The sequence below is a fragment of the Balaenoptera acutorostrata genome, chromosome 7, assembly GCF_949987535.1.
Source record: "Balaenoptera acutorostrata chromosome 7, mBalAcu1.1, whole genome shotgun sequence".
NCBI lineage: Eukaryota > Metazoa > Chordata > Mammalia > Artiodactyla > Balaenopteridae > Balaenoptera > Balaenoptera acutorostrata.
Genome location: NC_080070.1, coordinates 106622420 through 106649746, shown reverse-complemented (window position 1 = coordinate 106649746; position 27327 = coordinate 106622420). Strand labels below are relative to the sequence as shown.

The following is a 27327-nucleotide window of genomic DNA, read 5'->3' as shown; positions in this document are numbered from 1 at the left end:
GTAAACAAAGAGTCAGGAAATCAGAATTTGGGGGTCAGTTCCCCATTTCTCACAGAGAAGAATCGTCAAAAGAAATTTCTGTGTGTATTATTGGGGGGTGGAGGAGGTTATGTGGTTTAGGTGGAATAAGTCAGATGGAAAAGAAAAGCTAGTTGCCCAGATAGTAACAGGTAATGCACACCTTTACTTCATTTTAAATGTGATAAAATAGCCATTTGAAGTTTTTGAACAATTAGACTATTTATATTTTATATTATATCCTGTTAAAGACTTGTGCACATTTGCAAGCCTTTTATCCCATAGAGTACATGAAACCATTCTACAATTTTATTTTAGTCCAATACCATGAGAAATCTACTTTACATCGCTCTTTTGTCCTTTGGAAGAAATATAAAATTAGGGTGTTTTTGTAGAATTAACATAGTGGGCCAAGATTTCTATAATTCTTCAATGTGTCTCAGAAAGAGAAGCCATGAGGCAGTGGTCCAGTGTATAACGACCAAAACGATAAAGTTGTAAGAACTGAAATGGAAATGGACAAGCTCTGTTTTGGTCCTTAGGTTTTCACAACCGTCACTTTTCTTGGGTCGCTTCCACACTGGAGTGAACACAGACCCCTCCTGAGGGCCATTGGCTGTGTTTCGGTTGATGTTCCTAAAGAATTCCCTGAGGTTCTTTCTGCTTTGGGAGAATCAGTGACTCAGAAATCCCTTTGTGCTCATAAGAGGAGCCAGTCTTCTGGGAGGCCCATTTTGGGATTCACATGAGGAAAGGGAAGGAGAACTGGAAAATACAGGAAAAAAAATGGTAGGAGACTATGATAATATTTATTTGCTTCTAAATCCGAATAAATGGGCAGCTTTCCACAAAAGCAAACATTGACTTACAAACTCATTATCCAGCTCTGTGCAGGATACTCATTTATTCCTGCTGCTGGATTGATGGCAGAGACTAAGAAAGTAGTACTCGTACAATTTAAGAAATCCCTTTTTAGAAATTAGAGCCAGACTTGGGCCTTAGAAGTTAAGTAACTTCTAGTTGCTTGGGGTGTAATGGAAGAGAAGGGAGGGAAACGCTCTCAGTGTGTGTTAGGCTTTTCGATTGATTCCTTGAGAACAGTTCTTGCCCGTGTGTCTGTCCAGGGCAGCTCTGCGAGCCCAGCCTGGTGCTCGTGAAAGGCTCCATCTCTCCAGGTGAGCCAGGCATTTCATGCGCGTCTCTGGGGCATCTACCTGGCGCAGCATGCAGAATAAAAAATAAAGTGTTAACGGTAAATGATGATTTGTGTTCCCTCTACTCCAGAGAAAATCCCAGGTCGGCTGAAGGCTCTTTCCTTCCTCCTGGGCAGCCGGTGGGAAGCCCAGGTCCGAGCACGGTCCGGGAGAGCTGGGATGCCTTTGTTCTGTCCGTCTCCACTGCACACATTACTGAGGTGCAGAGCCTCTGAGATGGGCTATGACCAAGGAAGGGGCCAGTAAAAATGTGTGCAACCCATACATTTACCTGGATGTGGGATGATTTTGAGACCAATTCCTCCCTTTAGCCCATTAAGCATCTAACACTTTTTCATTTTACCAGCTAATTCTGCTGGTTGACAGAAATGCCAGTCTCCCAGGCTCTCCAACTCCAGGGATACTCCATGGTGACCACCATGATTGTTCTGCATCTCGTCACCCACAGGCAGTGGTGGGGCAGGGAAGGCACGCAGGGGATCTGGCTGAACTGAGATATTTGAACGGGAACAGCATGTGTGAATCCTGCAGAACCTGCTCTCCTCCACTTTTGGAGCAGTTAACATGATTTTATTCTTAGAGTCAGTGTGAGGGCACACTCTGTTCCACTTTTATGGGTGAAAAATACATCCTCTTCTCCTACCCTCCCTGCCAAAAAAGCATCATTAAAATGTAAGAGAGAGTTTTTGGTAGAAACAGTGAAACCAGATCATGTCCCAGTCTTGGGTCCTTTCTTTATTCTCCCCTGTATCTTCAACCTCGACATGGATAATAAATGTCACATGTTTTCTGCACACCCTTGGAAGGAATGCCTTTGGAAGGAATACCCTTGGAAGGAATGCCTTTGGAAGAAAGCTTTGGAAACGGTGTAAACTTGAGTGTTTGTGAGGAGCGCCAGATCCCAGGGCCCTTGATTCCCAGTTCTCTATTCTTTTTATCTCATTACACTTTCTGTGTCCTGTAGCATGTGAATATGGCTTTCTAATAACAAAAGCAGTACTTAATCGACATAGAATATGAAATATTCTAAATATTGAAAAACATAGCTAAAGAAAACAAAAATCATCCTTATTCTATGACTCATGTGTGGATGAAAATGAACATTTTAGTACATTTCCTTCTAGTCTTTTTTCTACATGTATGTATCTTCACATGGCTTCAGCATAGCGACATAGGAGTTGGAAATTCTCCTATTTTATTCCTTAAGTACTTAGTCTCACTACATCCTTCTCAGTTCCTCATAGGAAAGGATTTTTAAAGTCTTGAAGTTTCACTTAGGAGGAAGGTTCTGCTCCTTACAGAAGGCAAAAAATATGCCACTTAGTGAAACCCATGATACGGTTACTCCTACGAAAGAAAAAGCCGTGAAATTGTATCTCATCCAGACTTCTGAACAATCTTTGAAAATTTTGCAATCAAGGTTGCTTTTGAATCTGACACTTACTAGGAGCAGAGGTGAGAAGCTGGGCAGAGTGAACTGATAATACAGTGCCCAGAGCTACATAGGGTCAGGAGGGCCCGGAAATGGTGTGAGTTGGCAATGGAAGACATTGCGGCTTTTATAGAGCCACGCAATTGCCCATAGAATGATTAATAAATAACTGTGTGCTGAGTCAACTGGGTCGTTGCTGCAGGGAAGAGAAACAAATGAATCCTCACAGGTTACATTTTGTCTGGGGAATGAGGGTTAATCTGGGTGTGAACTCACAGAATGTCTGATGCCTCCTTCCCTCCCCCAAGGGGGGGTTTAGCAAAGCAAAGAAATGCCCAAGCAAATACTTGATTGTGGCAATCACGGTGAGAGTTCTGGCATTTCTTTTCTTTACCATTAACTCATATTTCAAAAAGACCAAAGGCTTTCTTAAAGGGCCAATAAGTACTATATAGAAGAAATTATATTAGGGCTATAATATTTAAGCTTGAAACAGCTCTGAAAAGACACATTTATTTCTGAATTAACCATTCTTTTAAAGCTTTTTTTAAAAAAAATTTAGAAATAGAAGGGAAGTAAAAACACTCATAATCGACTTCCCAGTGATAACCATGGCTACTAACATTTTGGTATCCACTCCCTGCTCTCTCCCCTCCCAGCCCCTTTTCTCTCTGCTTTGTTGATATTATTAATCTCCTACTGCGGTCATTTAGAAACTTTATCCCTTCTCTTATAAGTCATGTTTCAGTGAACATCCTTGTAGCTAAGTCTTTGCCAGGAACCTAAATTACTGCTTTGGGTATGTACCCAACAAGGGCAGGATTGGGTCAAGCAGTATATGTAGTTAAGATTTGTCACAGAGGTGTACAAAGATATGAGTATATAAAATATACTCCTTTTACCCACTGATAACAGTGTTTTCTCCATTACTCAGCCTTTACCAGCACTTCCTAATTTGGTATCAAGGCAAAACCACAAAACAGTATCATATTTCAATTTTCACTTCTTTCATTACGTAATGGAGTAAAAAACTAGTTGTCATTTTCTTCTTACACATTTAAATTTCTTCTTCAATGAACTGCCTCTGCATGTCAGTTCTGTCCCACCCCCCCATTTGGGGAGTTCTTTTTATTATAGAGTAACATTTTAAAAAAATTTTTTTAATTGAAGTATAGTTAATTTACAACGTTGTGTTAGTTTCAATTGTATAGCAAAGTGGTTCCTTTATACATATATATATGTGTATATATATATACGGATATATTCTTTTTCAGATTCTTTTCCGTTATAGGTTATTATAAGATATTGAGTATAGTTCTCTGTGCTATACCGTAGGTCCTTGTTGTTTACCTGTTTTATATATAGTAGTCTGTATATGTTAATCCCAAACTCCTAATTTATCTCCCCCCTTCCCCTGCCCTGCTATCCCCTTTGGTAACCATAAGTTTGTTTTCTATGTCTGTGCATCTATTTCTGTTTTGTAAATAAATTCATTTGTATCATTTTTTTAGATTCCACATATAAGCGATATCATACGGTATTTCTCTTTCTCTTTCTGACTTGCTTCACTTAGTATGATAATCTCTAGGTCCTTCCACGATGCTGCAAATGGCATTAGCTCATTCTTTTTATGGCTGAGTAATATTCCACTGTATACATGTATTGATACCACAACTTCTTTATTCATTCATCTGTCGACGGACATTTAGGTCATTTCTATGTCTTGACTATTGTAAATAGTGCTGCTGTGAACATTGGGGTTCATGTATCTTTTCAAATTATGGTTTTCTCTGGTTATATGCTCAGGAGTGGGATTGCAGGATCATACAGTAACTCTATTTTTAGTTTTTTTTTTTTTTTAATATTTATTTATTTATTTACTTTGGCTGTGTTGGGTCTTTATTTCTGTGCGAGGGCTTCCTCCAGTTGCGGCAAGCGGGGGCCACTCTTCATCGCGGTGCGTGGGTCTCTCACTATCGCGGCCTCTCTTGTTGCGGAGCACAGGCTCCAGAAGCGCAGGCTCAGTAATTGTGGCTCACGGGCTTAGTTGCTCCGCGGCATGTGGGATCCTCCCAGGCCAGGGCTCGAACCCGTTTTCCCCTGCATCGGCAGGCAGATTCTCAACCACTGCGCCACCAGGGAAGCCCTCTATTTTTAGTTTTTTAAGGAACCTCCATACTGTTCTAGAGTAACAGTTTTTATATGTGGTAGATATAAACTACCTAAAATACACAGCCGCAAGTTTCATATTTAAGAAAGAGCACTTATGAATGGGAGCACATGAGACAGATCTGAAGAAGAGGACATTTAAGAAGTGTCTGGAAGTTTTTAGAACTGATACTTAACCCCTTTTTCCTGAAGGAAATATGCATGTAGAAAAGTGCTCATATCATAAGTTGCATAGTTCAATGATTTTCACAAACCAAACGTATATGTGAAACCAGCACCAAGCCCCAGAAACAGATGGTCATCAGCATCTTTGAGCCCCCATCCCTGACTTCTACCGGCATGGACTAGTTGCGGCTGTTTTTGTACTTTATAAATTTGTTATCTGGCTTCTCCTCTTTGCTCTACATTATGTTTACAGGATTCATCCACATGTTGTGTAGTTTTGGGTGTTCATTCACCTTGTTGTATTGCTATTCTGTTGTATGAGTATGCCACAATTGACAAATCCTTCCTACCACTGATGACCACTGGCAGTTTCAAACGTTTGGTTACAAACAGTACTGCTATAAATATTCTAGTTCATGTGTTTCGGCATCCCTGGTGTTGGGAGTGGAGCTGCCATTTTAGCAAACTTTCATGGGCTCACATGCTTCTTTTGTCCTCTCCAACTACCTCTCTTGAGCCAAGTACAGAGCAGCATGGACTTGAAATGCAAGTGTTTCTGTTTTGTCTTTTCTTGCTGTTCCTTTTAGTAAGGATGCGAGTAATGAAGTTCCCTTAACAAGGTACTGATATAAATTGTGGATAATCACTGTTGACTTCAGCCTGGGCTCTCATCTCTACATGAAGAATTACATTTTCCATCCTGTTATTTTCTTCTTCATCAGTCCTTGACTCGCCCTACTAAATGGAAGGTTCAAATTGTCTTAAGTGGAAAGAGTTTATTAATGTATCGGTCTTACAAGCAACCTCTCTCGGTTTACTAGTTAAATGAAAACCACATCTTTGGGGCAAGAAATTGGATGGAGGCCATGTGCGTGCGTGACTTGAGGTTGAGATGTACCAAATCTAGATCACACTGCTGTGTGATCTTCTGGTAGAATTAAATAAAAGGCATTAAAAAAATTTATAGCTGCCTTTTACCAGCTTTATGTCTGATTTTTTTTCTCTCTCTAGATTCTTTGGCTGACATGAGTTTTGAAGTTCTGCCATATTCACTTATCAGCCTATGGCAAATGCAGTCCTACCAGAGTGAAGATGAAAGGCCGAGAATTAAAAAAAAAAAAAAAATCCATGTGCTACATAAAAATGCCCTACCTTTTAAGGAATTGGAAGAGTTACCTTTATTTCCCTTACCCCTCCCTTGCTCTCTCTCTCTTTTTCTCTGAATGTGTAGAAAAAGGTTAAATTCTTAACTTGTTTTTGTTAGTCTTTAATCCATCAATTGTATGTATATCTATTTGACAGTCATCAATGCTTTCCAAAACACATCTAACATGACAATTCAATGTCTCAAGGTGGGCCAAAATGTTTGTTGCTGTATTTCCAATGTTGTGGGTATCTTTGTAAACTACGAATCACTTTGTATTTCTCTCATCTGCATGGGCTAAATTTTCATCTCCACAGCAACTCCCATGAGGTGAATATTGAACGCATGAAAAATCTCAGCCCAGTCTGGGATAGGGTAGTTCGTATCCGTTTCTCTTGCCCTTTGTCTGTTTGCGTATTTTCATTCTCCTTCCTTTAGTGTCTTCAATGTTTTATCTGTCATTAAAGGACACTATCCTTAAACTGATGAATAGCAAGATAATGTTCTTCATTGACAACCTGGCAACAGTAAACAGGGGTTTAAAAGAATCAGAACCAGCCCCTGGCAAAAGGCTGCCATAGGTGACTCCCCTCTGTCGCTCACTCCCTTGTTTGTCACCCCACCCTGGTTGGAGCTGTGTTTTCACTTTGGGCATCTTCTTTCTTAGGGTCCCCTTGCCAGGGCCCACATGGACACCCCAGTGTCCTTTCCTCCGGGGCTTGATTCGGTTTTTTTTTTTTTCATATTTATTTATTTATTTGGCTGTGCTGTGTCTTAGCTGCGGCATGTAGGATCTAGTTCCCTGACCAGGGATCAAACCCGAGCCCCCTGCATTGGGAGCACGAAGTCCTTAACCGCTGGACCACTAGGGAAGTCCCTGGGGCTTGATTCTAATCAGATAGATGCTGAGCTGCCAGCCCTGGAAACAACATCACTATAAGACAGTACCTGCAAGTCCCACCCCATTCATTCAATTATTTATTCATCCCCAGAATGATGCTCTAGTGCCTGTGGTATGCCAGGCAGAAGAGACACCAGAGCTAGCAAGATTCAGCCCCTGCCCTCGAGGAGCTTATATTCTAGTGATGGAGATGTACAAGTATATAGCCCATTGCAGAATAGTGTGAGAGATACCTTGTAGGTGTTGGCTGGGGAGGGAAGCAGCCTCAGAGGATGGGGAAGGAGAGGCCTGAAGGTGGTCCCTTTCACTCGGAGCCCTTATTCAGGCCCGGAAGTGTGGGGTTGGTGGTGTAGACACCTGAGCTTCCTGGAAGGTTTGTGAGCAGAGAAGCGACATGTGTTTCTAGAAGGGTTTTAGGCATTGGAGTGAGGATCATCAGGACTTCTTACGTTGCTTCGGTTTTCAGAAATCCCCAAAGAGTTTGCTTTTGCACTTTCGAAATTAAGTTTGAATACACGCAATTTTAGGATTCGCAACATTTCCATTTCCCAGTGCTTTTGTATTTTCTTCTATGGTTTGAAGCTTCTTTGCAAGACTGGGTTTTACTTTTTTGATTGAATTTTTCAGAATGTTAGGCTGCTCAGTAATTTTATGGAATCTACTTGCTCACTTTTTTCAAATAAATTTATTTATTTATTATTTATTTTTGGCTGCGTTGGGTCTTCACTGCTGCGTACGGGCTTTCTCTAGTTGTGGTGAGCGGGGGCTACTCTTCGTTGTAGTGTGCGGGCTTCTCTTGCTGAGGAGCACGGGCTCTAGGCGTGCGGGCTTCAGTAGTTGTGGCACGTGGGCTCAGTAGTTGTGGCTCACGGACTCTAGAGCACAGGCTCAGTAGTTGTGGCACAGGGGCTTAGTTGTTCTGCAGCATGTGGGATCTTCCCGGACCAGGGCTCGAACCCGTGTCCCCTGCATTGGCAGGCAGATTCTTAACCACTGAGCCACCAGGGAAGTCCCTACTTGTTCACTTTTAAGGGAACTTTTAGGTGTTGCTTTCTGCGATCAGCCTGGCAGAGCACAAAAGAAGTTCAAGACTTGTTACCACCAGTAACTAGATTTCAATGAGACTAGGCCTAAGCCTGGCACAAGTGGGGAAGGAGAACCCCACATGCACCAGCAGTGTATTTTGATTTAATGACATGATAAATTATACAGCTCATTTATATCTTCATGACCTGATCATTGAAATTAAGCTAATTAAGCTAATTAAGCTAATTTGTGACTTCTGCTTTCTCACTTTTCATTGTTTATGTGGAGAAATGATTCCATATTTGGGTTTCAGGAATATGTATTTATGAGGGGGATATTTTAAAAAGTAATCCTCCTAGCCCCCATGAAACTCTTGATGTTTTTGCAAATTATTTCAAATAGAACAAATAGCAAGACACTTCACATTGGATAATGAAGTACTTTACCAAAACTTTTGGTGGTTTCTGTGGTTTCTATAGTAGGGTTTTGCTTAAAGCCAAAGATTTTCAACTGATTTGCTATACCTGTCAGGAACTGCAATCTATTGAGTAAGCTTTAATTCCTTCATCATTTCATTATTGCTTTCTCTTGCACTAATAAAACTGCTCCTAGAATGTGGAGTTTTACTGCATAAATCTAAACCTGTTTTTAGATTTCTTAAGAAATGCATTGAAACATGGAAGTATGCAACCATATTAAAACGCCACCTTTCAAAACTTTGTAGTGCAAGTGTATGTACAGGTTTTTTTTAGTGATTATTTTCTGTTTATGCTATTAAATTAGAACTTACATTTTTACACACACGTTGATTTTTCACCCCACAATGAATTTCAAGTCCATCCAGATAGACCCATTAAACGAATTTACAAAGGCCTGGGATATTCACACTTTGGAGCCATTCAAATTTATTCTTTATTTATTCATTTATTTGTTTATTTAGTTATTAAAGTGTAGTTGATTTACAATGCTATGTTGGTTTCAGTTGTACAGCAAAGTGATTCAGATTCTTTTCCATCATAGGTCATTACTAGATGTTGAATATAGTTGCCTGTACTGTACAGCAGGTCCTTGTTGTTTATCTGTTCTATATATAGTAGTGTGTATCTGTTAATCCCAAACTCCTAATGTATCCCTCACCCCTTCTTTCCCCTTTGGTAACCATAAGTTTGTTTTCTATGTCTGTGAGTCTCTTTCTGTTTTGTAAATAAGTTCACATTCAAATTTAAAAGATAGAAAAAGACAAGTACACAAAGGTTACTTGAAAAGAGTGGGTGGAAGTTTGTGTTGAAGCATCAGGGCAGAGAGGAAGCCATTAAATTGGCCAAACGAGAATTCTTGGAAACCTTACAGACAAATTCAGGAGTCAAGTGCAAGCTACAGAAGGTCAAGAAAAAGAGACGCTGGGGTCCGCAGAGTTTAGGATTATTGCTCGGTGGTTCTGGTGTATACAGAAGAGAGATGGTGTATTGGATAGAGGCGGTGTTGGGTCCAATGAAGACTTCGTCGGAGAAAAGCTGAACAGACAGAGGCAGCTACACGGCAAAGGCAAGTTGGTGATGCGGATGAACATTCCTCGCCGGCCCCGGGAGGGGTGTGACAGTCAAGGGTGAGCTGGAAGATCACTCTTTAATATGGGGCAGACAAGGAGCAGAATGAAAGGAAAGGCAGGTTCGTGGAGATACACACCTGGCTTGGTTTTATTCCGAGTAATTTATGAGGCCCTTGGCAAGGAAGACTATGGCCTGACTCTTATAGAAAGAGGTCAGTATTGCACAGAATCAGTGTTTGGATGGCAGATCCGTAATTTGTGAATACTGCTGTTATTGGACAGGTTTGTGGTGTAGCTTTGGAGATTAGGTTGAAAGTATAAAAAAGTGTTTGCTTCTTCCTCTTCTGGGCCACGCCTCCCCAGGAATCCAGAGCCAATAATCCATAGGAAGGAAGACGAATAAAGATGAGCTTCCTTTACTCATTGCTCTGTGAGGTTGGCTGCTTGAGAGCCCAGGGGAGGCAACTTCTCTCTGGCTTGAAGTCGCAGTGGTTGCTAACATTCTGTTGAATGAACTGTGAGATGCATTCATTTTATAGGGAGGGGATATTACATTTGCTAGCTGGACCATACTAGGATTTTTCTTCCTTTCCCTACAAATGATAGAATAGACTAAAGAGACCCAATAGAATTAATAAAATTGTCCAGGGCAATAAAAGTGCCTGGATTATATGTTTTGGTTGCTGTTTCCTGCAGCCCTTCTTGAGAGCTTTAGTAGAACTGGACCAGACAACGAGAAGAGGATGGAAGAAATTTTATCTGAATGGCTTGGCAGGAAACGTAAAGATTTTCTGCCAAGAAAGAGGAATTTCCACTTGTGTCAGCAAGATGTGAATGAAAGAAGAAAGAAAAGTGCAAAAAGAAATAAACAAAAAATCATACAGGTGCCTTCAAACCCCAAGGCGCAAGGTTTTGGAGCTTCGGAGTCATCGTTAATACTATGCTGTTGAGTTGAATGTATCCCCGAGGGGTTAGAGGGAAGTTGACCAGCCTCTTTGAAAGTCTGAATTAGAGGAGACTCAGCAAAGACTTTCCCAAACCGGATCTTGTCCAAACCTCCTTCAAGAATGTCTGCCTGGTCTATACGCCCACATCCAACAGCTGAACGAGCTCCTTTTCCTTTCCAATAGTCTCCTCCTCACATTGACTTAACTGTCCATTGGTCTACAGCACCAACCCTGTGGCCTGTGTTTCTCTTCTCAGGTGGTTCCAAGTCTAGAAAAATCACAGTCATAACGGCTGCGAGGGCAACAGCCATTCGTTTTTACTGGTCTGTTTTGCTGGGACACACGGGCACCTTGACGTGGATGCGTCTGTATGAATCCAGTGTAGAGAATGGCTGGCCTGGGCCACTTTGCATGCTTTGTGTCAACTCAACCAACTCTATACCCCCTGGATGCAATTTCTCACACAAGTTGCCGAAACACTTTCTCGGAACCCTGACTGAACTTGCTTTTGCCTTTTGATTGGGAGATTCCCAATTTGGTGGGAACAGGAAATCTCCAAACTTGATGCTTGCAGGTTCCTCCTCCATCCTTATTAGCAAAAATACGTGCCAGTCTGGGTCATCCCGCCTTCAAAAACAGATCAGTAGGGATTATATCTGGCTCAGCAGAGGGTATGTTCCCTTGTATTTAAAAAAGGCACATTAAGTAGCTTGATGTGTGGGAAATGACCTCTCTCACCTTCAGCCTTCAGGGAGAGTGTGGCACTTTTGACTGACGTGTACTTGTTTGGTTTGTGATTGTTCTGAAAAGAACAAAACTCAAACAACTGCAGACACACCCTAAGTTGGATAAGGAAACCGATCTTTAATCACACACATCTCAGATTTTTTTATTTAAAATTCATTACTTATCCCAGTGCTTAACACACTGAGAGAGGGAAAAGTCAGGAAATGTTTTCTACCTTAAGGTTTATGAGAAAGGCCCAAATCCTCTTTTCCCCGCCATATAAATTGTCAGGTTTAGAATTATAGGGAACTGGTTTGATCGCCAGCTCACTGACTTGGGACTTTGGGGAAGTTCATCTCTCTAATAAGCCCGTTTCCTTCACCTGTAAAGTAGGATGATGTTAGTACCCACCTTAAGGTTTGGAAGCATCAATACTATTGCTTTGAAATGGTGCTGCCTTATTTTTGGTATGTATTTCTCAAGTGTGCTTTATCATTTCACTGATGGGGGTCCTGAGATGGGCAAGTCAGGGGAGGGCACACTTTTTCTGGAAAGGGCCAGCTAGTAAATATTTTAGGATTTGCATGGGCCCTTCAGGCCCTCTGCTCTTACAGGGATAAAGCAGCCATAGACAATAAGAAAATGAGTAAGCCTGGCTGGGTTCCCATAAAAGTTTATTCATGGACACTGAAATTTGAATTTCATATACTTTTCATGTGTCATGAAATATTCTTCCTCTTTTGAATTCTTTTTCAGCTATTTGAAAATGTTCAATCCATTCTTAGTACACAGGCCATGCAGAAACAGTCAGTGGGTATAAGCTGCCGACAATCATCCTAAGAGAATTTGCCTGGTCATTTTTAGTATTGTTCATGGAGAAACAGCAAATGTATTTCTTGGGAAGGTTCAAGTGTCTCAAGTCATTGTAGCAAACCAAGTAGAGAAGAGATTGATATTTTCAATGTAAATTTCAAGCAGGCATACTTCGTAAGTGTTGATTATGGGCCTGATCCAAGATACATTAAAAAAGTGGGTGAAAGAGACGGCCAGTTAAATTATAGGTCATTAACTTGGATCTTCTTTGTGGTTGTGAAACAGCGATTGCTCTCTCCCAAGACATCCAGCCTGTTGATTGGTGATGGCTCATTTTATATAAGGGGAAGCAGCAGCCCAGAGAAATTCTGTGACTTGCCTGAAGTTCAACCAGTGTAACAGTAGAATCAGTCCTGGAAACTCAGCCATCCACCTCCTGACCCAGGGCACTTGCATCCCACTGTCCTGCTTTGCATGATTATCAAACAGATAATGAGGAGATTAGTGCTGGTACCCGGCATTCATAAATGCTATAATTTATAAAGATCCTTTTCATATTTTGTTTAACCCTCAGGAAACCCTGGCAAGTAAGCAGGGCAAGTTTTATTGTCTGCCCGTTAAGTGAGGCAACTGACAATCCGATATAATTTAAGTTACCCAGGGTCACACACCCATGAATGCTAGAGGCAAGTCTGGGACCTTGGTTTTCTAACTCCCTTTATTATACCATGTTGCCTTATTATATATACGATACGGCAGTTGATGTCATTAATATCCAAACATTAAAAAAATAAATTGAAAAAGAAATAACACCCTGCCCTGGTTCCAGCCCCTGGCAGTGATTTTTAAGTGGAGATTTGTGTTATGAGAATTTTTTGCTTTCAGAATGCTGCACGTGCCTCCTGTAAAAGGTTGAATTAAATGATTTTAGTTTTGGTAAGTGGCCCATGTAAGTTTATTATTTATTTATTTTGGTACTTTTTGCTTCAGATCCTTTGGCTAAACGAAGCACTGCTGTATTTTTATTGCATACCCCATCATTAAAAGAAATTGAAAAGACGCTTGTTAGTTTGAATATTGCATGGATGGAAATCTATCTGGCACTTTTAGGAATGGTTACAATTCCTAATAGTGCATTTTAAGGAGTCTGGTTTTGTTCTTGATTAAAAAAAAAAAGAAAACTTTCTGAAATTTGCTATAATTCGATAATCATCTTTCTTGGGGGAGAGGGTCTCAGCTCACTGTGACCCTGGTTTTATTGACTTATTCAGCATTCCCTTCCAGCCTGTGGGAGGGGAAGTATACTCTGGGGCCGCGTGACGGGCCTTTCATTTGTTGGTAAATAATCCACGCAAAGCTGCTTCCAAGCACAAGTTTTCCCCTCTTTTCTATAAACCATATGCTTCTTTAACTATTCGACTTATGCCCCTTTCCATAAACTACATACAGCTTTAACTGTTGGCACTATTGTTAACTTGAACACAAACCAAATACTCAGACGGCTTCTGGCATCTAAGTCCGCAACACAATCCCCCAGAAGATGGTGGTAAACATTCCTTTGCACAAATAGCTGTTCAGAACCTGGAGACCCTGGATAACAGGTCCTTTGGTTACAGACTGAAGTCTCCTTTCCTGATAACTTGTATAGGAAGAGGTAGAATAATTTTAACAATGACGATCATCTTCACCTACACGTATAAGGAAATGACAAGCAAATCAGTGCTCAGCTTTCAGAGACTTTATAGTAGACACTTTGCAGGAGTTACTCATCATTGATAATAGATGAGAAAGTCCCGAAGACCTGGCGCTTACCTGAAGGATGGCTTGAGGCGGGTTGCTTAAACTTATTAAGCCTCAGGGTATTTACCTGAATAACTGGGGTGATGGGACTGAGTACCTGGTAGACTGTGAGCAGCCAATGGGATTAATGCCTTTGCACTTGGCACACGACCTGGCTTTTAGCACAAGCTCAGGAATATGAGCAACAGCCATGGTTTAATGATAATTTCTAATGCACTTTCCCTTTATACCTTTCAGGGGGTGCCCTGGTGAAAGCTGAGTTCCCAAGTTTAGCAGGAAGTGATGTTAGGGCATTTTTGGTACTTGTTTGGAAGGCGCTCATGTATAGATACAAAATAATTAAAAAGTCGCATAATTTTAAATAAATGAATTTATTGACATCTCCATAAATCCCAACATCATTGTAAGGTGTTATTAATGCATGTAAAAATAGCCTAGCAGGCACTTACAGTCTTAAGAGGTGGGATAAGTAGTTTAAAACAAGACTACAGGAGATAAACTTGTGGGATAATTTTTCAATATATGTGTACTTAATTTGGACTTCTCTAGAGAATTATTGTGAAGGTCATACTTAGGATAGAATTAAAACCAAGAGTAAAAGAAATCGGCTATATCTGCAGTCTAAAGTGGTTGGGAAATATAGAAACATAAAGGAAAAATAATCCATAGAAATATTTTCATGCTATCTTGGTGCATTTTTTAAACTTAAAAAAATTTGCATAGAAATAAATATATATTTGTCTTCCTCCCTTAAAAAATTTGGAGGCATGGTAGTCTAGTGGGTTAGTGGACTCGGAATTCCAGTTCAGGCTCTGCCTCTTTCTAGCTGTGTTTTCTTGGATAAATATGCCTCAGTTTTTGTATCTGTATAATGAGACGCACAAGAGTATTTACCTCATAGGACTGGCGCGTAACACCTTAGAACAGTAAAAATCCTTTCCTATATTCATTAAAATGCTTAATTGCACTGTATTTCATGATACAATATTCCATCCTATCATAAGATAATGGACCTTAATTTTGTTACTGAGTTTTCCCTACTGTAAATAACACTGTGATGAATATCCTTGAATATACATTGTCTTCTTTTCTAATTTTTTTCCCTTAAGATACATCCTGGAAGTGGGATCATTTGATACAGCCGATTATGGAAATATTTTAGTAGTGTGAGAAAGTGACTATCCCTTTGTATCCTCCCTAACACTCAATATTATTGCTTTTGCAATTTTACTGTAATATTCCTCATTGTTTGGGGGTACAAGCTTTATTAGCAAAGGTGTGTAAGTTCCTTTAGGGTAGTAGTTAGTCTCCAGTGTAGCAGAATCCAGTCTGCTACCTGTTTTTGTACAGCCTACGAGCAAAGAATGGCTCTTCACATTTTTAAATGTGATGGGAAAATTACATGAAGTTCAGATTTCAGTGTCCGTAAATAAAGTAGTGGGACACAGCCATGCTCATCGGTTTATATCTTGTCTGTGGCGGCTTTTATGCTGCAGCGGAGTTGGATGGTTGAGAAGTTTGCAGACGTATGCTAGGGCATTGATCAGAATTCAAATTCAAATTTATATTATATTTCTTGACGCTGAGTAGAGAGGTCCAACGGCCAAATCTTTAAGTGGGAGCTTTAGAGTCTGACTGCTTGGGCTCCAGGCTCTGCTTGTGAACCGGCTGTGTAACCTGGGTAAGTAACCCAGCTTCTCTGTACCATAATTTTCTTATCTGGCAAATGAGCAGAATGACAATGTCTTTCTGATCAGGATACAGTGAAGAGTAAGCAAGACAGGTGAGGCCCTCCCTATGTCATAGTAAGCAAATGTTAGCTGGATTTCACTGGTACACGGTTAATGGATTTGAATTAGTCGGAAGAATGAGTGAGGCTAAAATTACTTGTATTTTGGAAATGTAGATGAATTGGTCTTTTGTTTCCTTAATCGCCTTTATTGGGACTTCTTGAATATAAAAATGAATTCCCCTGGCGTTGGGGCGTTAAGTTCTCCTGAATGTGTCTGGAAAGCTAGCAAAAGGACAGAAGAAAGGTCTGACTGTGTCCTGGTTTCTAGTCTCATGCAGAGGAGAGTGGGTGATTGGTGTCTGCCCCGTCCAGTTGGTCAGAGGAGGGGAGAGCAGCGGGGGTACCAAAGCATCCTGTCTTGGCTGTGACCATGAACATGGGCTTTGGGGGAGATTAGGTTTTGTGACCATTCCTGCTTTACTCATAGTATCTGAGCCATTCCTGGAAAGTGTTTCCCAAAGTTGCAGACCTTTGTGGCTAAGTAGCTAGAAGTAGGCTGACCTCTCTAGTAAAAGCGTGAAGAATCAAAACGTGGTATTTTCATTTGGATTTCTCGAATGCACATTTCATAACTAAGGTCAAAGTGGGCAGTGGCTAGAGGGAGCTTCTGTGGTTAGAAGCCTGACCCGGGCAGCCCCTGGCCTTGCCCGGAGGCTGGGTCAGCAGAGGCAAGCGCCCTGGCACCATCCCTAATCTTGTCCCAGCGCGGGTGGAGCCTCCAGCTCCTTTCAGTACAGTAATGATATTCGCGTGATATTTAAATGCACTCTCTGGAGGGTCTGATTCCTCCCATGGCGTAAGCATGGTCTTTAAAATGTTATTAAAAATATAATACCACCATATGCTCAGGCTTTCTTATTACCCCACCTTCTAAAAACAAAAACCAGGCAACATACACACACCAGATGAAGCCAGTTAAATTTGTGTTCACCCCTGCAATTTAAAACATGGTGGAAAAGTTAGGAAATGGGACTTTGATGTTAGGGACGGGTCCAGGGTGGGCGCGAACCTGGGAACCACCATTCAGAAGTGCGGCCAGAAGAAGCTGTCACACACAGAGATTTTTTTTCCTGCCTACCTTTATAAGAAGAGCAGGAATTCCTTGGAGGTCCAGTGGTTAGGACTCCGCACTTCTGCTGCAGAGGGTATGGGTTCGATCCCTGGTTGGGGAACTAAGATCCCGCAAGCCGCCTGGTGGGGCCAAAAATAAAAAATTAAAAAAAAATAAAGGAAGAGCAGGCTCTGCGTCCTCCCACTGGACAGGAGCTGGGGTAGATCTCCAGGGCGATAGATAGGCTTGGTCCCATTGGAGGATGCAGGACCCTCTAGCCTTGTGAACAGACATTGCACTATTTCTGTTATGACTGTGGGTTGCAGATGTCATTATGGAAAGTTAACTGCTCGGGTCTGTAGGGGCAAAGCAAGGAAGAGGGACTCTTCATTCTTTGCTTATAAAACACTCAAACTAAGTTCTCAAAGAAATCTCTAATACTTAAATGTTCCAGAGACTGTTAACTCGCAGATAGGCATAAACGCGCTCTTAAGCAGAAGGAAAAAAATTGGGGCCCTCCTGAGAATTTATTGTACTGCCTTTGATGTCACTAATTAACTCACTCTGTGTAAGCAGCGACTGGCAGCTAATGGCAGGCTAATAGAAGAAGCTTCATGACATTTTAGAATTCTTAATGCAAGGAAGGGTCTTCGCGAGCTCAAGGAAAACAAGGAAGATCTCTGTTTTATAGGAGAGCCTGCCGGGACTCTCAGGGGCCTGTTTTGGTCTTTTTTTTTTTTTTTTTTCTCTTCCCAGGTACAGGCGGGGCTTGGCTAGTGCTTTCTGTCTGGAACTTTGAAAGCTGGTTAGTAAGGTTGGGTTCGTGCTGGGTGATACCGGACCAAGTCACAGAGACTCTTTTGCTGTCCATGTCATTAACGCCGAGAAGTATTCTCCCTGAGGTGGGCAGGGGTGTGGACCTCTGATTGGTGAGGGTTCAGAGAGAAGCACAAGGAAAGAGAATGGAAACCCTGTAGGCCACAGGGCATGCCTGGTGAGGCCTCAGATGTGAAGCTGGTGGTGTGATTGGCTCCTGATTTTCCAGATGGCAAGGAGCCCTCATTGTATGATCTTTTTAAAAAGGCAAGAGGCTGCTTGCTCTCTGCTGCCCTGGAACAGCCATGTCAGGTTTGCCCTTCAGTTTATCTAAAGTCTCATCTTGCTTTCTCTCCACTCTTTCTATCCCAGGAGCCCCCTTTGAAGCTGGGTGGAGCTCTGTAAGCTGAGTAGTAGGGAGTGAGGCCAGAAATTGCCTTGGGTTCAGTTGTAACCTACACTTGGGAGCAAATAGTTTCTGGTGAAGGACTGGTGGGATATGGGTCAGTCTGGACTATGTTTTGTTCTTTGGCAAAAAGAACTCTAGAAATGTTAAAACAATTATGGCATTCGGACTACTCTGATGGAGGGCGTTTTGTACTTTCTCTCCTTCCCCCTTGGGATCTCCTGGTTGATGAAAGTGGGAAGAGAGAGCTACCCGTTAATCCTTGAGCCCATGATCTTTGAGGGAGGGTTGCCACTTGAATTTCTCCAAAGCTTCAAATCCCCCGGCAGCCCGCTCGCGGCAGCCCGCTCGCGTTGCAGGCCTTGCAGTCGGTTTAAAGGTTGCAGACAAAGCGGAGAGCTCTCCCCCATCCATCTGGGCCACTCCCTCTATCATCACTCATTGTCAATGGGAGATGTATGTGTAGCCGCATAAGGGCGATGTCTGACCCCAAGGGCATTGGAAATGTTCTTAGAGAAGGCATTGTTTACTCCTCCCCTTGGAAGCCAGGCTCTAAGACATTCTAGGGAGCAGCCTCTGGCTTAGGCATCACTGCAATGAGGATGGAAAGAGGCAAGATTCTGCTTATAAAAACTACAGGAACTTCCCCCCCATCCCCCAACTTCCTGGCATAATTCTACGATGCTTAGGAATGTACTTAGCCTCTTCTCTTTCATTTCTGATCTCTCTTTGGTCAAAGTCTTAGAGGGAATTCTGAAACAGGGAGGCGAGGACTTGGGTTCCATTGGTTTTTATTCAAAGAAAATCAGAATGTAAATAGCCACAGAAATAAAAGCTGACAAGATGCAACCAGTGTATAATAGGAAAACATGAAATAATGCTCTTTCCAAACACAGCCAGGCAATTTCCTGGGAGGAAAGCAGAAAACGATGCTCTGTTTCTTGATCGGAAGAGGAAGATGGGGCCCCAGGCTTGTGGGAGCACATTAAAAACTGCAGTAACACACAGATGCCATTGGTTGAGCCTCAGCGTGTGAAAGGGGGTGTGTGTGTGTGTGTGCAGCCTGTATAGGGCATGTGTGTGTCTTCACGCCTGTGGGGATAAGATGCTTCATGGTACTAAGACCCTGAGGTTGGACGTCTCGCCATGGATTTGTCACTGGGACCCTCTGGGTGCTTCCCAGGAGTAGACTTTCGTCGATAAAAACTTAATAGGAGAGTATCAAAGGTTTGAAAATGTCTGTGCATCAAAATGTAATTACTTTTTCCCCCCTTTTATGATGGTTATGGGGGTGGAGGCTGGGAGTGCATACAAGTGCCAGGTATCATTCCCCAAACCGCCTGGGAGCAGACCTCTTGTCCTGTTAACAGGACTTTGTGGCCTCAGTAAGGCGTGGCTGGGATTCCTCTTACATCACTTACTCATCAGGGATGTGATTGCCTGTTTCTGATTAGGAAACTGGACCTAACACCTTGTCCTGCTGCAGCATTGGGTTCTGGTGAGGATCAAGTGAGATGATATAAAGATAAAGCGCTCTGTAGTGGAAAAGGATTATTTATTTTCTTAAGGAAGGGGGCGACGTCTGCCGGTGAGGGGTCAGGAATAGCCCTCTACGTGTCGATTGAGCCTCAGCCCTGTGTTTTAATCCATTTGAAGACGACTTGATTATATCGTTCAGTCTGGAGATGATGAGGCTTCACAAACACAGACCTTATTAAACACGGAAATATTATTTTCTTGTTCAAATCCCATTCGCCTCGAAATCTTTTCCGAGTCTGCAGTCTTTCCCCCCCCTCCCCCTTAACATTTTGTGGCTTCTGTCCCTCTCCCCAGCCGCCCTGTCTTTTGGGCTCACTGAAATCTGAGTGCCACTTTTCTTGGAAAACCTGATATTCTGACTTCAGTTTTGTAATTTAATGATGGAGAGTTTCCTTAGTAAACCAAATTTAGAGTCCTAGAATGCTTATCTTATATCCAGACCTTGAACATAAAAGGCATTTTATACCCGCAATTGTTCATTTAATGAGCAATTGCAGAGTGCAGGCCGGTTAAGGGATTGAGCTATATGCACTATTATTGCAAGAAGTATTCCGAAATACCAGAAATAGGACGTAAGCTCTGATCAGGGAGACTGCGAGCACAATTACCTTCTTTTCAAATCCTTCTGTGACACTGCAGGAGGAAAAAGGACTTTGAAACTTGAAAGGAAAGAGCTTGCTTTCAACCTCAAAAGCTAGGAGGAAAGGGCTCTGAAATTTGCTCTGAATTCCCAATTCACCATTAGCCTGTTTCTTCCTTTAGCCTCAAGGCATTCTCCGCTTTTTGAAAAGATGTTAAGAAATTCAGTCACAATAGAGAGCCTAGTTCTGAACGTGTTTCCCTCGGTCCATTGAGGTCTGGGCTCCAGCCTTTGTGTGGAGTGAATTGAGCTGAGCAGCTAGCTGATTGGAGAGAGGTGAATGAGCAATCGCTGTGCAGTGGCAAATTCTGGCATAGAAAGAAGCTCCCCCTCTTCCTTTATTTTCCAGTATGCATTCCTGTACAACCCTGCTAGTGGCCATATGTGGCATCGAGCCTGTTCTTAAGTCAATACGGGATCCTTGGTTTATTGCAACTCTTGTTAAGTTTGTCTTGTAATTGAAGCTGCTGTTGACCTTGCTTGGGGACCGTTTGTAAAACCGTTTATTTAGCATAAACTGAAATAATAAACCCTCCTTCTCTCGGGCTGATTGTGATAGGGTGACATTAGTTTGATTTAATGATTAGCCAGCCTGACCCTTCTGCTGGAGAGAGCGGCTTGAATAGAGAGAGTTCACTCGGAAGCACTCAGAAAGAATACTAATGAGCTTGTTAAATTTAGCATGGCTCCAACCACTTTTAATTCCTCTAATGGGAGCAAGCACTGCCTGGGAGAGGGAGAGGGCCAAGGCGCAGGGGGGCAGGGAGACACCGAGAATGTTCCTCGAGGGTCTGCACCGCTAGAGAAAGCCCACCAAGAGAAGTTTGCAGAAAGTATCTAGCCAGAGCCTGGGACGAGTTGTAAGTATTTGTTCTCTTTTGCTCTGTGTCTCCTGTGTCTTGGGGGAAGAGAGGAGTGATGCTGTTAAAACGGGATTTCAGGGGACAGCTTAAAATCCATGTTCATTTCAAAGAGGTGAGCACGTGTACGTCCCGGGAGTTCCTCGGCCGCTAATTCGGTCAGGGGGACAGGAGGTGTTCCTAGTTAGTGAGGCAGCGTAGGGTTTTACTTTTCTATCCAAAGAATCCTCTGAAACTGTTCTTTCCAGTCCGAGGCGAAAGAGCGCTTGTTTCCTGGGTCGCGAGGAGAAATCGTCCTAAGAGTTTGTGAGCATGCACGGGCGTGTGTGTTGAGTCCTGCTTCAGGCAACACGATTACTTCCTTTAAACCGTCCCTGTAAACGGTCTCAGCAGTGTTGGCCACGAAGCCACTTTTGAGTTTTGAGAGTTTATGGCACTAAGCGTGTCCCATGCCATGTGGGTTGCCTTTGGAAGAGCTTGGAAGATCTGGGACAGTTTCTAAAGTGAGATGCAGGGGCAGCTCTCTCTAGGGGGGTAGGAATTCCCTAACTTCCACTGGAGCACAGATCTACAGAAGGCAAGGGGGTCCCAAGTGGGATCCCGATGACAGTTTTGAAAATAATTTTCTCCTGAAGCTTTTAGTGAATTGCATGTCTCAGTGTGACCCCCGAGCTTGCAGCTGTTGAACGGAGAGAGGCATGAACAGTCGCCTTGTGTTTGGCTGTTCAAGTCCATTGGCAGATGCTTCTGGAGGACTGGGCTGTTTGCTTACATTTTTGCAGCCGACTTCTACTTGTTGCCATGGTGGACAGTATGTTTCTGTCAATAATTTGGCCTGGCGTAGCCCGTCTGCGCTGACTCTCAAACTTTATTGAACAACTCAGCTCAACTGAGCAAGATTAGACAGCTCTCGTCTTTCTGGCTTGCTGAAGTGGTTTCTACATTTATAAGAGCAGGCAGGAATATTGCTTGGAAAGTTTCCTTTCCACTGTAGAGTGCATGCTTTCAAGCCTCTTAGCTGTTTGTGTGTACTGTCAAGTTTTCATCTGAATGCCCCTCAGAATCAACTCAGTACACGAGATGAACTTCATGAAATAATCGTCTGCTGGAATTTTCTGGAGGGGGAGGGTAGGTGAAAATTTGGGAGCATTGACTCTTGTAAAAGTCAGTCTGATGAAAGTTTCCACGTGAAAAAAAATTCTGGCCTGCATTGTACTTTACTAAGGGAATTCATTCTTTTTTTCAGTATTAAATGTTTGAACTTTGCTGATTTCTTGTTATAATTTGATATTCACACATGTTGTGTTAACGCTCAGGAAGAAAATAATTTTTAGCTAAAAAGTCACCCCCCGTTTCCACTTACCCCGCCCCACGACTTCCTTCTCCCACCGGTGGGGAGAAGGTGGGAGGACTGTGATCAGACCATGCCAATTACTCAGTGATTCGTGAAGTTGGATTCAGATGCTCATCCGCAAAGGCATCGTGTCGAAGAAACACACTCTGTTATAGGGATGCAGTTTTAAGAGAAGAAAAGTTAATTTCTTCTAGGAAGATTAAGTCAAGGGAATCCTGTTTTAAACCTGGAACAGATTAGTAGGGCTTGGTTAGTCATCTTGCCCAGAGAATGCTAATTATGTGTCACAGCCCCATTTGATAGGGGCTTTCTGGTTTTCCAAATGAAGGTCCATTCTACAGAATTTGCACCTCAGTGCTACACGGTTGAAATTGGAAATTTGTGCAGGCGCAAATTAGTGGAAAATATGACTTTGGTCATTTGTGCATTATAGGAATTTTTATAAAACTGACTAAGAGTTTTGAAGTGTTTTGACACCCTTCTGCTTTTACATCACTGCAAACCCTCATTCTGTAGTCTGCAACTTTACTGCTAATGAAGTATGAGAGTGGCCTAGGGCCTAAAAGTATTAGTCAGAAGGGAAAATTAAAATGTAGGGGTTTTTTTTTTTTTTTGGAGTTTGTTTTTAAATTAGCAAAAGCATGGTTGGAATTGCTTTTGTAAAGATCAATGGGTGAAAATGTGGGATTGCACCATTTTCTTTTTTAGTAGTTACCTGATAGATTAAACTCATAATTTATCCCATCATTACAAGGTTTTGGGGTGAGGATCTGCACAAAATAACACTAGAATAATGTTTCACAGTTATCCAGCAGTAGTCAGCAAAATTACTGTAAAGTCCAGAACATACCTCATTGCCTATTCAGTTTTGGAAGTCATTTGCTAGGCTAAAAAAAAAAAAAAAAAAATACGTTGCTTATTTCTTCAAGTCCCAAACATAGGCAGAAACATGAGAGTTTCTACTGGCTTTAGGTAGTCCAAATTATTAGTCATCCCAAAACAGTAGTTGTTACTTTAGTTTGTATTTTCACGCTCATTCAAATTTATAGCTATTCTTCTGAATTTGTCAAAAGAGCTGTGAAACTGCTAAAGCATACTTTTTCTGTTTTTTTAGAGGCTCTCAGCCAGACATACCTGCTTTATGGGATACTTTGAAGAGAAGTTTGTGTGTTGAGATTAGATGAGTTCAAAATCTGCTCATCTAAATAGTACAACAGTATTATTATTTATACCCAAATATAGTTTTTGTTTTTAGGATCAGGAACAGGAAAACAGCTTTCAAATGAGGTGTCTAAGCAGTGTCCCAACAGCTTGGCTTCCATCAGCACTTATCTGCCAGAGCAGTCTGTGGATTAAACACAGAGCTTGTGTGGGCGTAGTTTAGAGTGTGTGTATGATTCTAACAGACGAATTGGTCCACTAGTTGTGGGTTCCGATCGCCAGTTCAGTTTGATTTTATGCCTCGGCTCTTTGATCTGCTATTATAGAAAGGTCATCCAATCACATTGGCGGAGAATCATAGTGGACAGATGGAAAGTTCTTACAGATGAAAAGGAGCAGAAGTATTAGCGAGCTGGTATTTCAGCAAGCCATTGCTTACATGTTGGAATTGATGTCTGGAGCCCACCAGAGCATGGATGTAGACCAGTGTAACTGATGCCTTCCACACCCATGGCCTCACCCCGTTTTTGTCTTAGCTCTCAGCTCTGCTCTGTGGGCTGAAGCAGGAAGTGTCCTGCAAGGGGCACTGTAGGTTTCCATGATTGGCATCTTTATCCCTTGGAACCAGTGGGTTTTCTGTGCCATGTCTGGCTCTGTTTAATCTCTCAGTGGGTCACAAATCTGACTTAAAAAAAAACCCAAATCACAAAAACTTTGGGATCGCTTTCTAACGGGTCCTTTTCTGAGGAACAGAGGTCCCTCGCTTCCTAGATCACCCGGAGGCCTGGCTTCCTCAGACCAGGGCAAACTGGACATCCACAGCCTCAGGCTGGCGAAACTTCCAGTTCCATGTGGGACTCGCGGGGATACTGGAGAGTCCCCGCGGGGATACTGGAGAGTCCCCGCTGAGCCTACCTGGCAGATTCAGCTGTAAACCGGGGATGAGAATTTGCTGACCCCCTACATCTCAAGTGAACAGGCTCATTTCCTGCTCCCCTTCCTCCTTCGATCTGTATCTTGGACCCTCATTCATACGCAGTTTTGGCTTGAGACCGTCCCGTCGTGGTGTAGCTTTCAAAGTTGCCAAGGATGAGAAATAGGCTTGTTTTGCGGGCGGGGGAGATGGATGGAGAGAGGGGCCCTAGCTGATGGCTTCTCAAAGTGCTCACAGAGTTTCCACTTCCCTTCCTTCTTCAGAGGATGAAAGTCCTGGACAGACCTATCACAGAGAGAGAAGAAACGCAGTCACTATGCAGCCTCAGAGCGTCCCGGGGCTTGGCAAGATCAGTGAGGAACCTTCGACATCCAGTGACGAGAGGGCCTCGCTGATCAAGAAGGAGATCCATGGGTCCCTGCCCCACCTGGCCGAGCCCTCTGTCCCCTACCGCGGGGCTGTGTTTGCCATGGACCCCAGGAACGGCTACATGGAACCCCATTACCGTAAGTGGTCCCCTCCCCGGGGCACTTGCTGTAGGAGCTACGGCAGGCTCTGCCTGTGTGGGCGTGTGTGGGCACGTGTGTGCGTGCGCTTAATTAATGAGGTATTTGGCATGTATTAATTTATACAGTGGAATTTATACAAACGTTTAATTTACTGTCTGCTTTACTTCTTACTTCTCCCACATCCTGTCCGTTCTTCTTTTTAGGGAAAGCCATCTCCTTCCATCCCTAAGCAGCTCGGGCCTCGGAGGGGGCTGGAGGGCCGCCGTCAGGAAGGTATCCATCTGTGGCTAATCCACATGGACCTTTCCCGGGAACTAGAACCAGATTTGCTCCGCCCAAGTAGATGCTGCTGGAGGAAAACTGGTAGAGGGGGGCAGTTATGGAAGTGGGAGGCATTAGCAGATGTCTTTAATGGCAGCCATTCCCCGTTTCAATGATTTGTGTGTGTTTGTTTGTTTGCTTCATTGTTGAGGAGGAACAAACCTCTTCTAACCAACCAAGGCTGAATTCCTTCCTATGGAAGATTTTTCTATGTGTTCTACTTTCTTCTGCAATCAGCAGACCAGAAGACCTCGGAAAGCTCCTTTTCCATCACTCAGAAAGTTTAAGAAATTAATTAGGGCTCCGAACACACATATATAACGGTTTTCTCCCAAGGCAGAACGTAAAGGAAAATATCTAAGGGTTCAGTGTATTTCTGGCCTGGTTCTAGTTAAAAAAATGTAATTTGGTGGTGGAGTAATGAAGTTCATATTGAGATGCCCAGGCGTGCAGCTCTTGATTACAGATTTATCACCTTGCCAGGATACAGACCTGCTGTTTAACCTTCCCGGCTCCGGCTCCAGTTGATCCATCGCACTCCAGGGAGGGGGGACTGATTTGTGTTTCCCTTTTTCCACATCGTTCAGAAATTTTAGTGTTTTAAGGCAAAAGGTCATTAGCCAGATGACTGATGAGTGAGGACAGCTGATTAGTGCATGTTTTTTGGCTCAAGAAAGTGCCCAGGATAAAAGCTAATTTCATCCCTTCATTAGTTGGCTTGAAGCAGAGGGGAATGTTCACCCATCAGGGTGCAGATCAAAGAGCTTCGCACAACCTTAAGTCTCAGTAAATGCTGCTTCTTCCTCCCCCCAACGAGAGTATATTGTTGGTAAAGATGGAAGATACATTATTTTCTTCAGTGGAGGGAGATTTTTTTTTAAGTGGTCAGAGGCATGGAGGAAAAGGTTTGATGGCTTCTTGTTAGCTTTTAAAAAAGGCTACAACTTCTCTGTTTAAAAAGTGCTTATCAGCCCTGTGGCTACAGTTGTTACTTTTACAGATACAGAAATAAGGAGGAGGTGTAATGTGTATGTTCCTTTCCTTCCCTCATTAGAGGTTTCTTTCGTTTTATTTTATTTCTCCTTTATTTTCGGAGTGAGAGTTTACAACAGTGTGGGTAGGGTTTTTCTCCGAGCACATTCCTAAGTTTTCTACATTGTATTTTTGTGGATGGGTCTGCATTAGATCTCATCCATGCAGAAAATTGGAGGGACTCTACATACTCTCGACCTATATTAATATTCCCGGAGAGTACGCTTACTTTTGAAAAAGGATCAAGTCCAGATTATTCGCCACACGTTCCCTGCCTTGTTTTTGCCCTTCGATGGGAACACAACTTTCCAACTCTCCCCATCTCATATTTGTGTTGTGTTTTCGATTCCAGATGCCCACTAATTGGTGAGGTAGTTAATTGGTCAGGACAGCTGCCCGAAGTAGGCAGATGACTGCTAACTTTCTGTCTGTGCCGTCCAACTTGCAGCTTGCTCTTGGCCCATTTGTTCTAACGGTTTGCCCATTGAATTCTCTCCCCGTCATTTGAGGGGCCGGGATCTCTGCACACCTGAGGCCCTCATCCCCTCTCGGTGGTCCATGTGTGCGACCCCCCCTCCCGGGCCTCCAGTGGAGTACGAACTAGCACGGGGCATTGGAGAACTCTTGGTGGCTCTTGGAACTGTTCATTGTCACTGTGTTTAGGGGACATCGCACCCATAGGTTGGTTACGCTTCAGCATTTCCCACTGCATTTTCAAATCACTATTAAAATCACACGGTAATTTATAAGCAAGGTAGGTTGTCTGTCACCAAACGGCAAGTGCCATTTTGACCCACCCTCCCAACGTACTCACTCAATTGGACATGAATAAATGCTATCGTTACATACATCATATGGATGGGGAGACCTAGGGATTACACAGATTTTAGCTCAGCAACTAGGGCACTCAAGTTCCAGCCTTGCCACCTACTGGCCGTGTGACTGTCGCCAAGTAGGCTTGTGCTCTCAGGTCCCTCTAAGGATCCCTTCCTAACTGTTGAATGGGAG

General features: G+C 42.8%; 1 protein-coding gene across 1 annotated transcript in view; it reads left to right on the top strand.

The window, feature by feature from the left end:
• GLI3 (GLI family zinc finger 3) overlaps positions 1–27327 on the top strand; it is a 285389-nt gene that overhangs the window by 68994 nt on the left and 189068 nt on the right. Inside the window, exon 3 of the mRNA XM_057550336.1 lies at positions 24721–24963. Coding sequence (XP_057406319.1) covers positions 24721–24963 — 243 coding nt within the window. The remainder of the gene's footprint in view (positions 1–24720; positions 24964–27327) is intronic.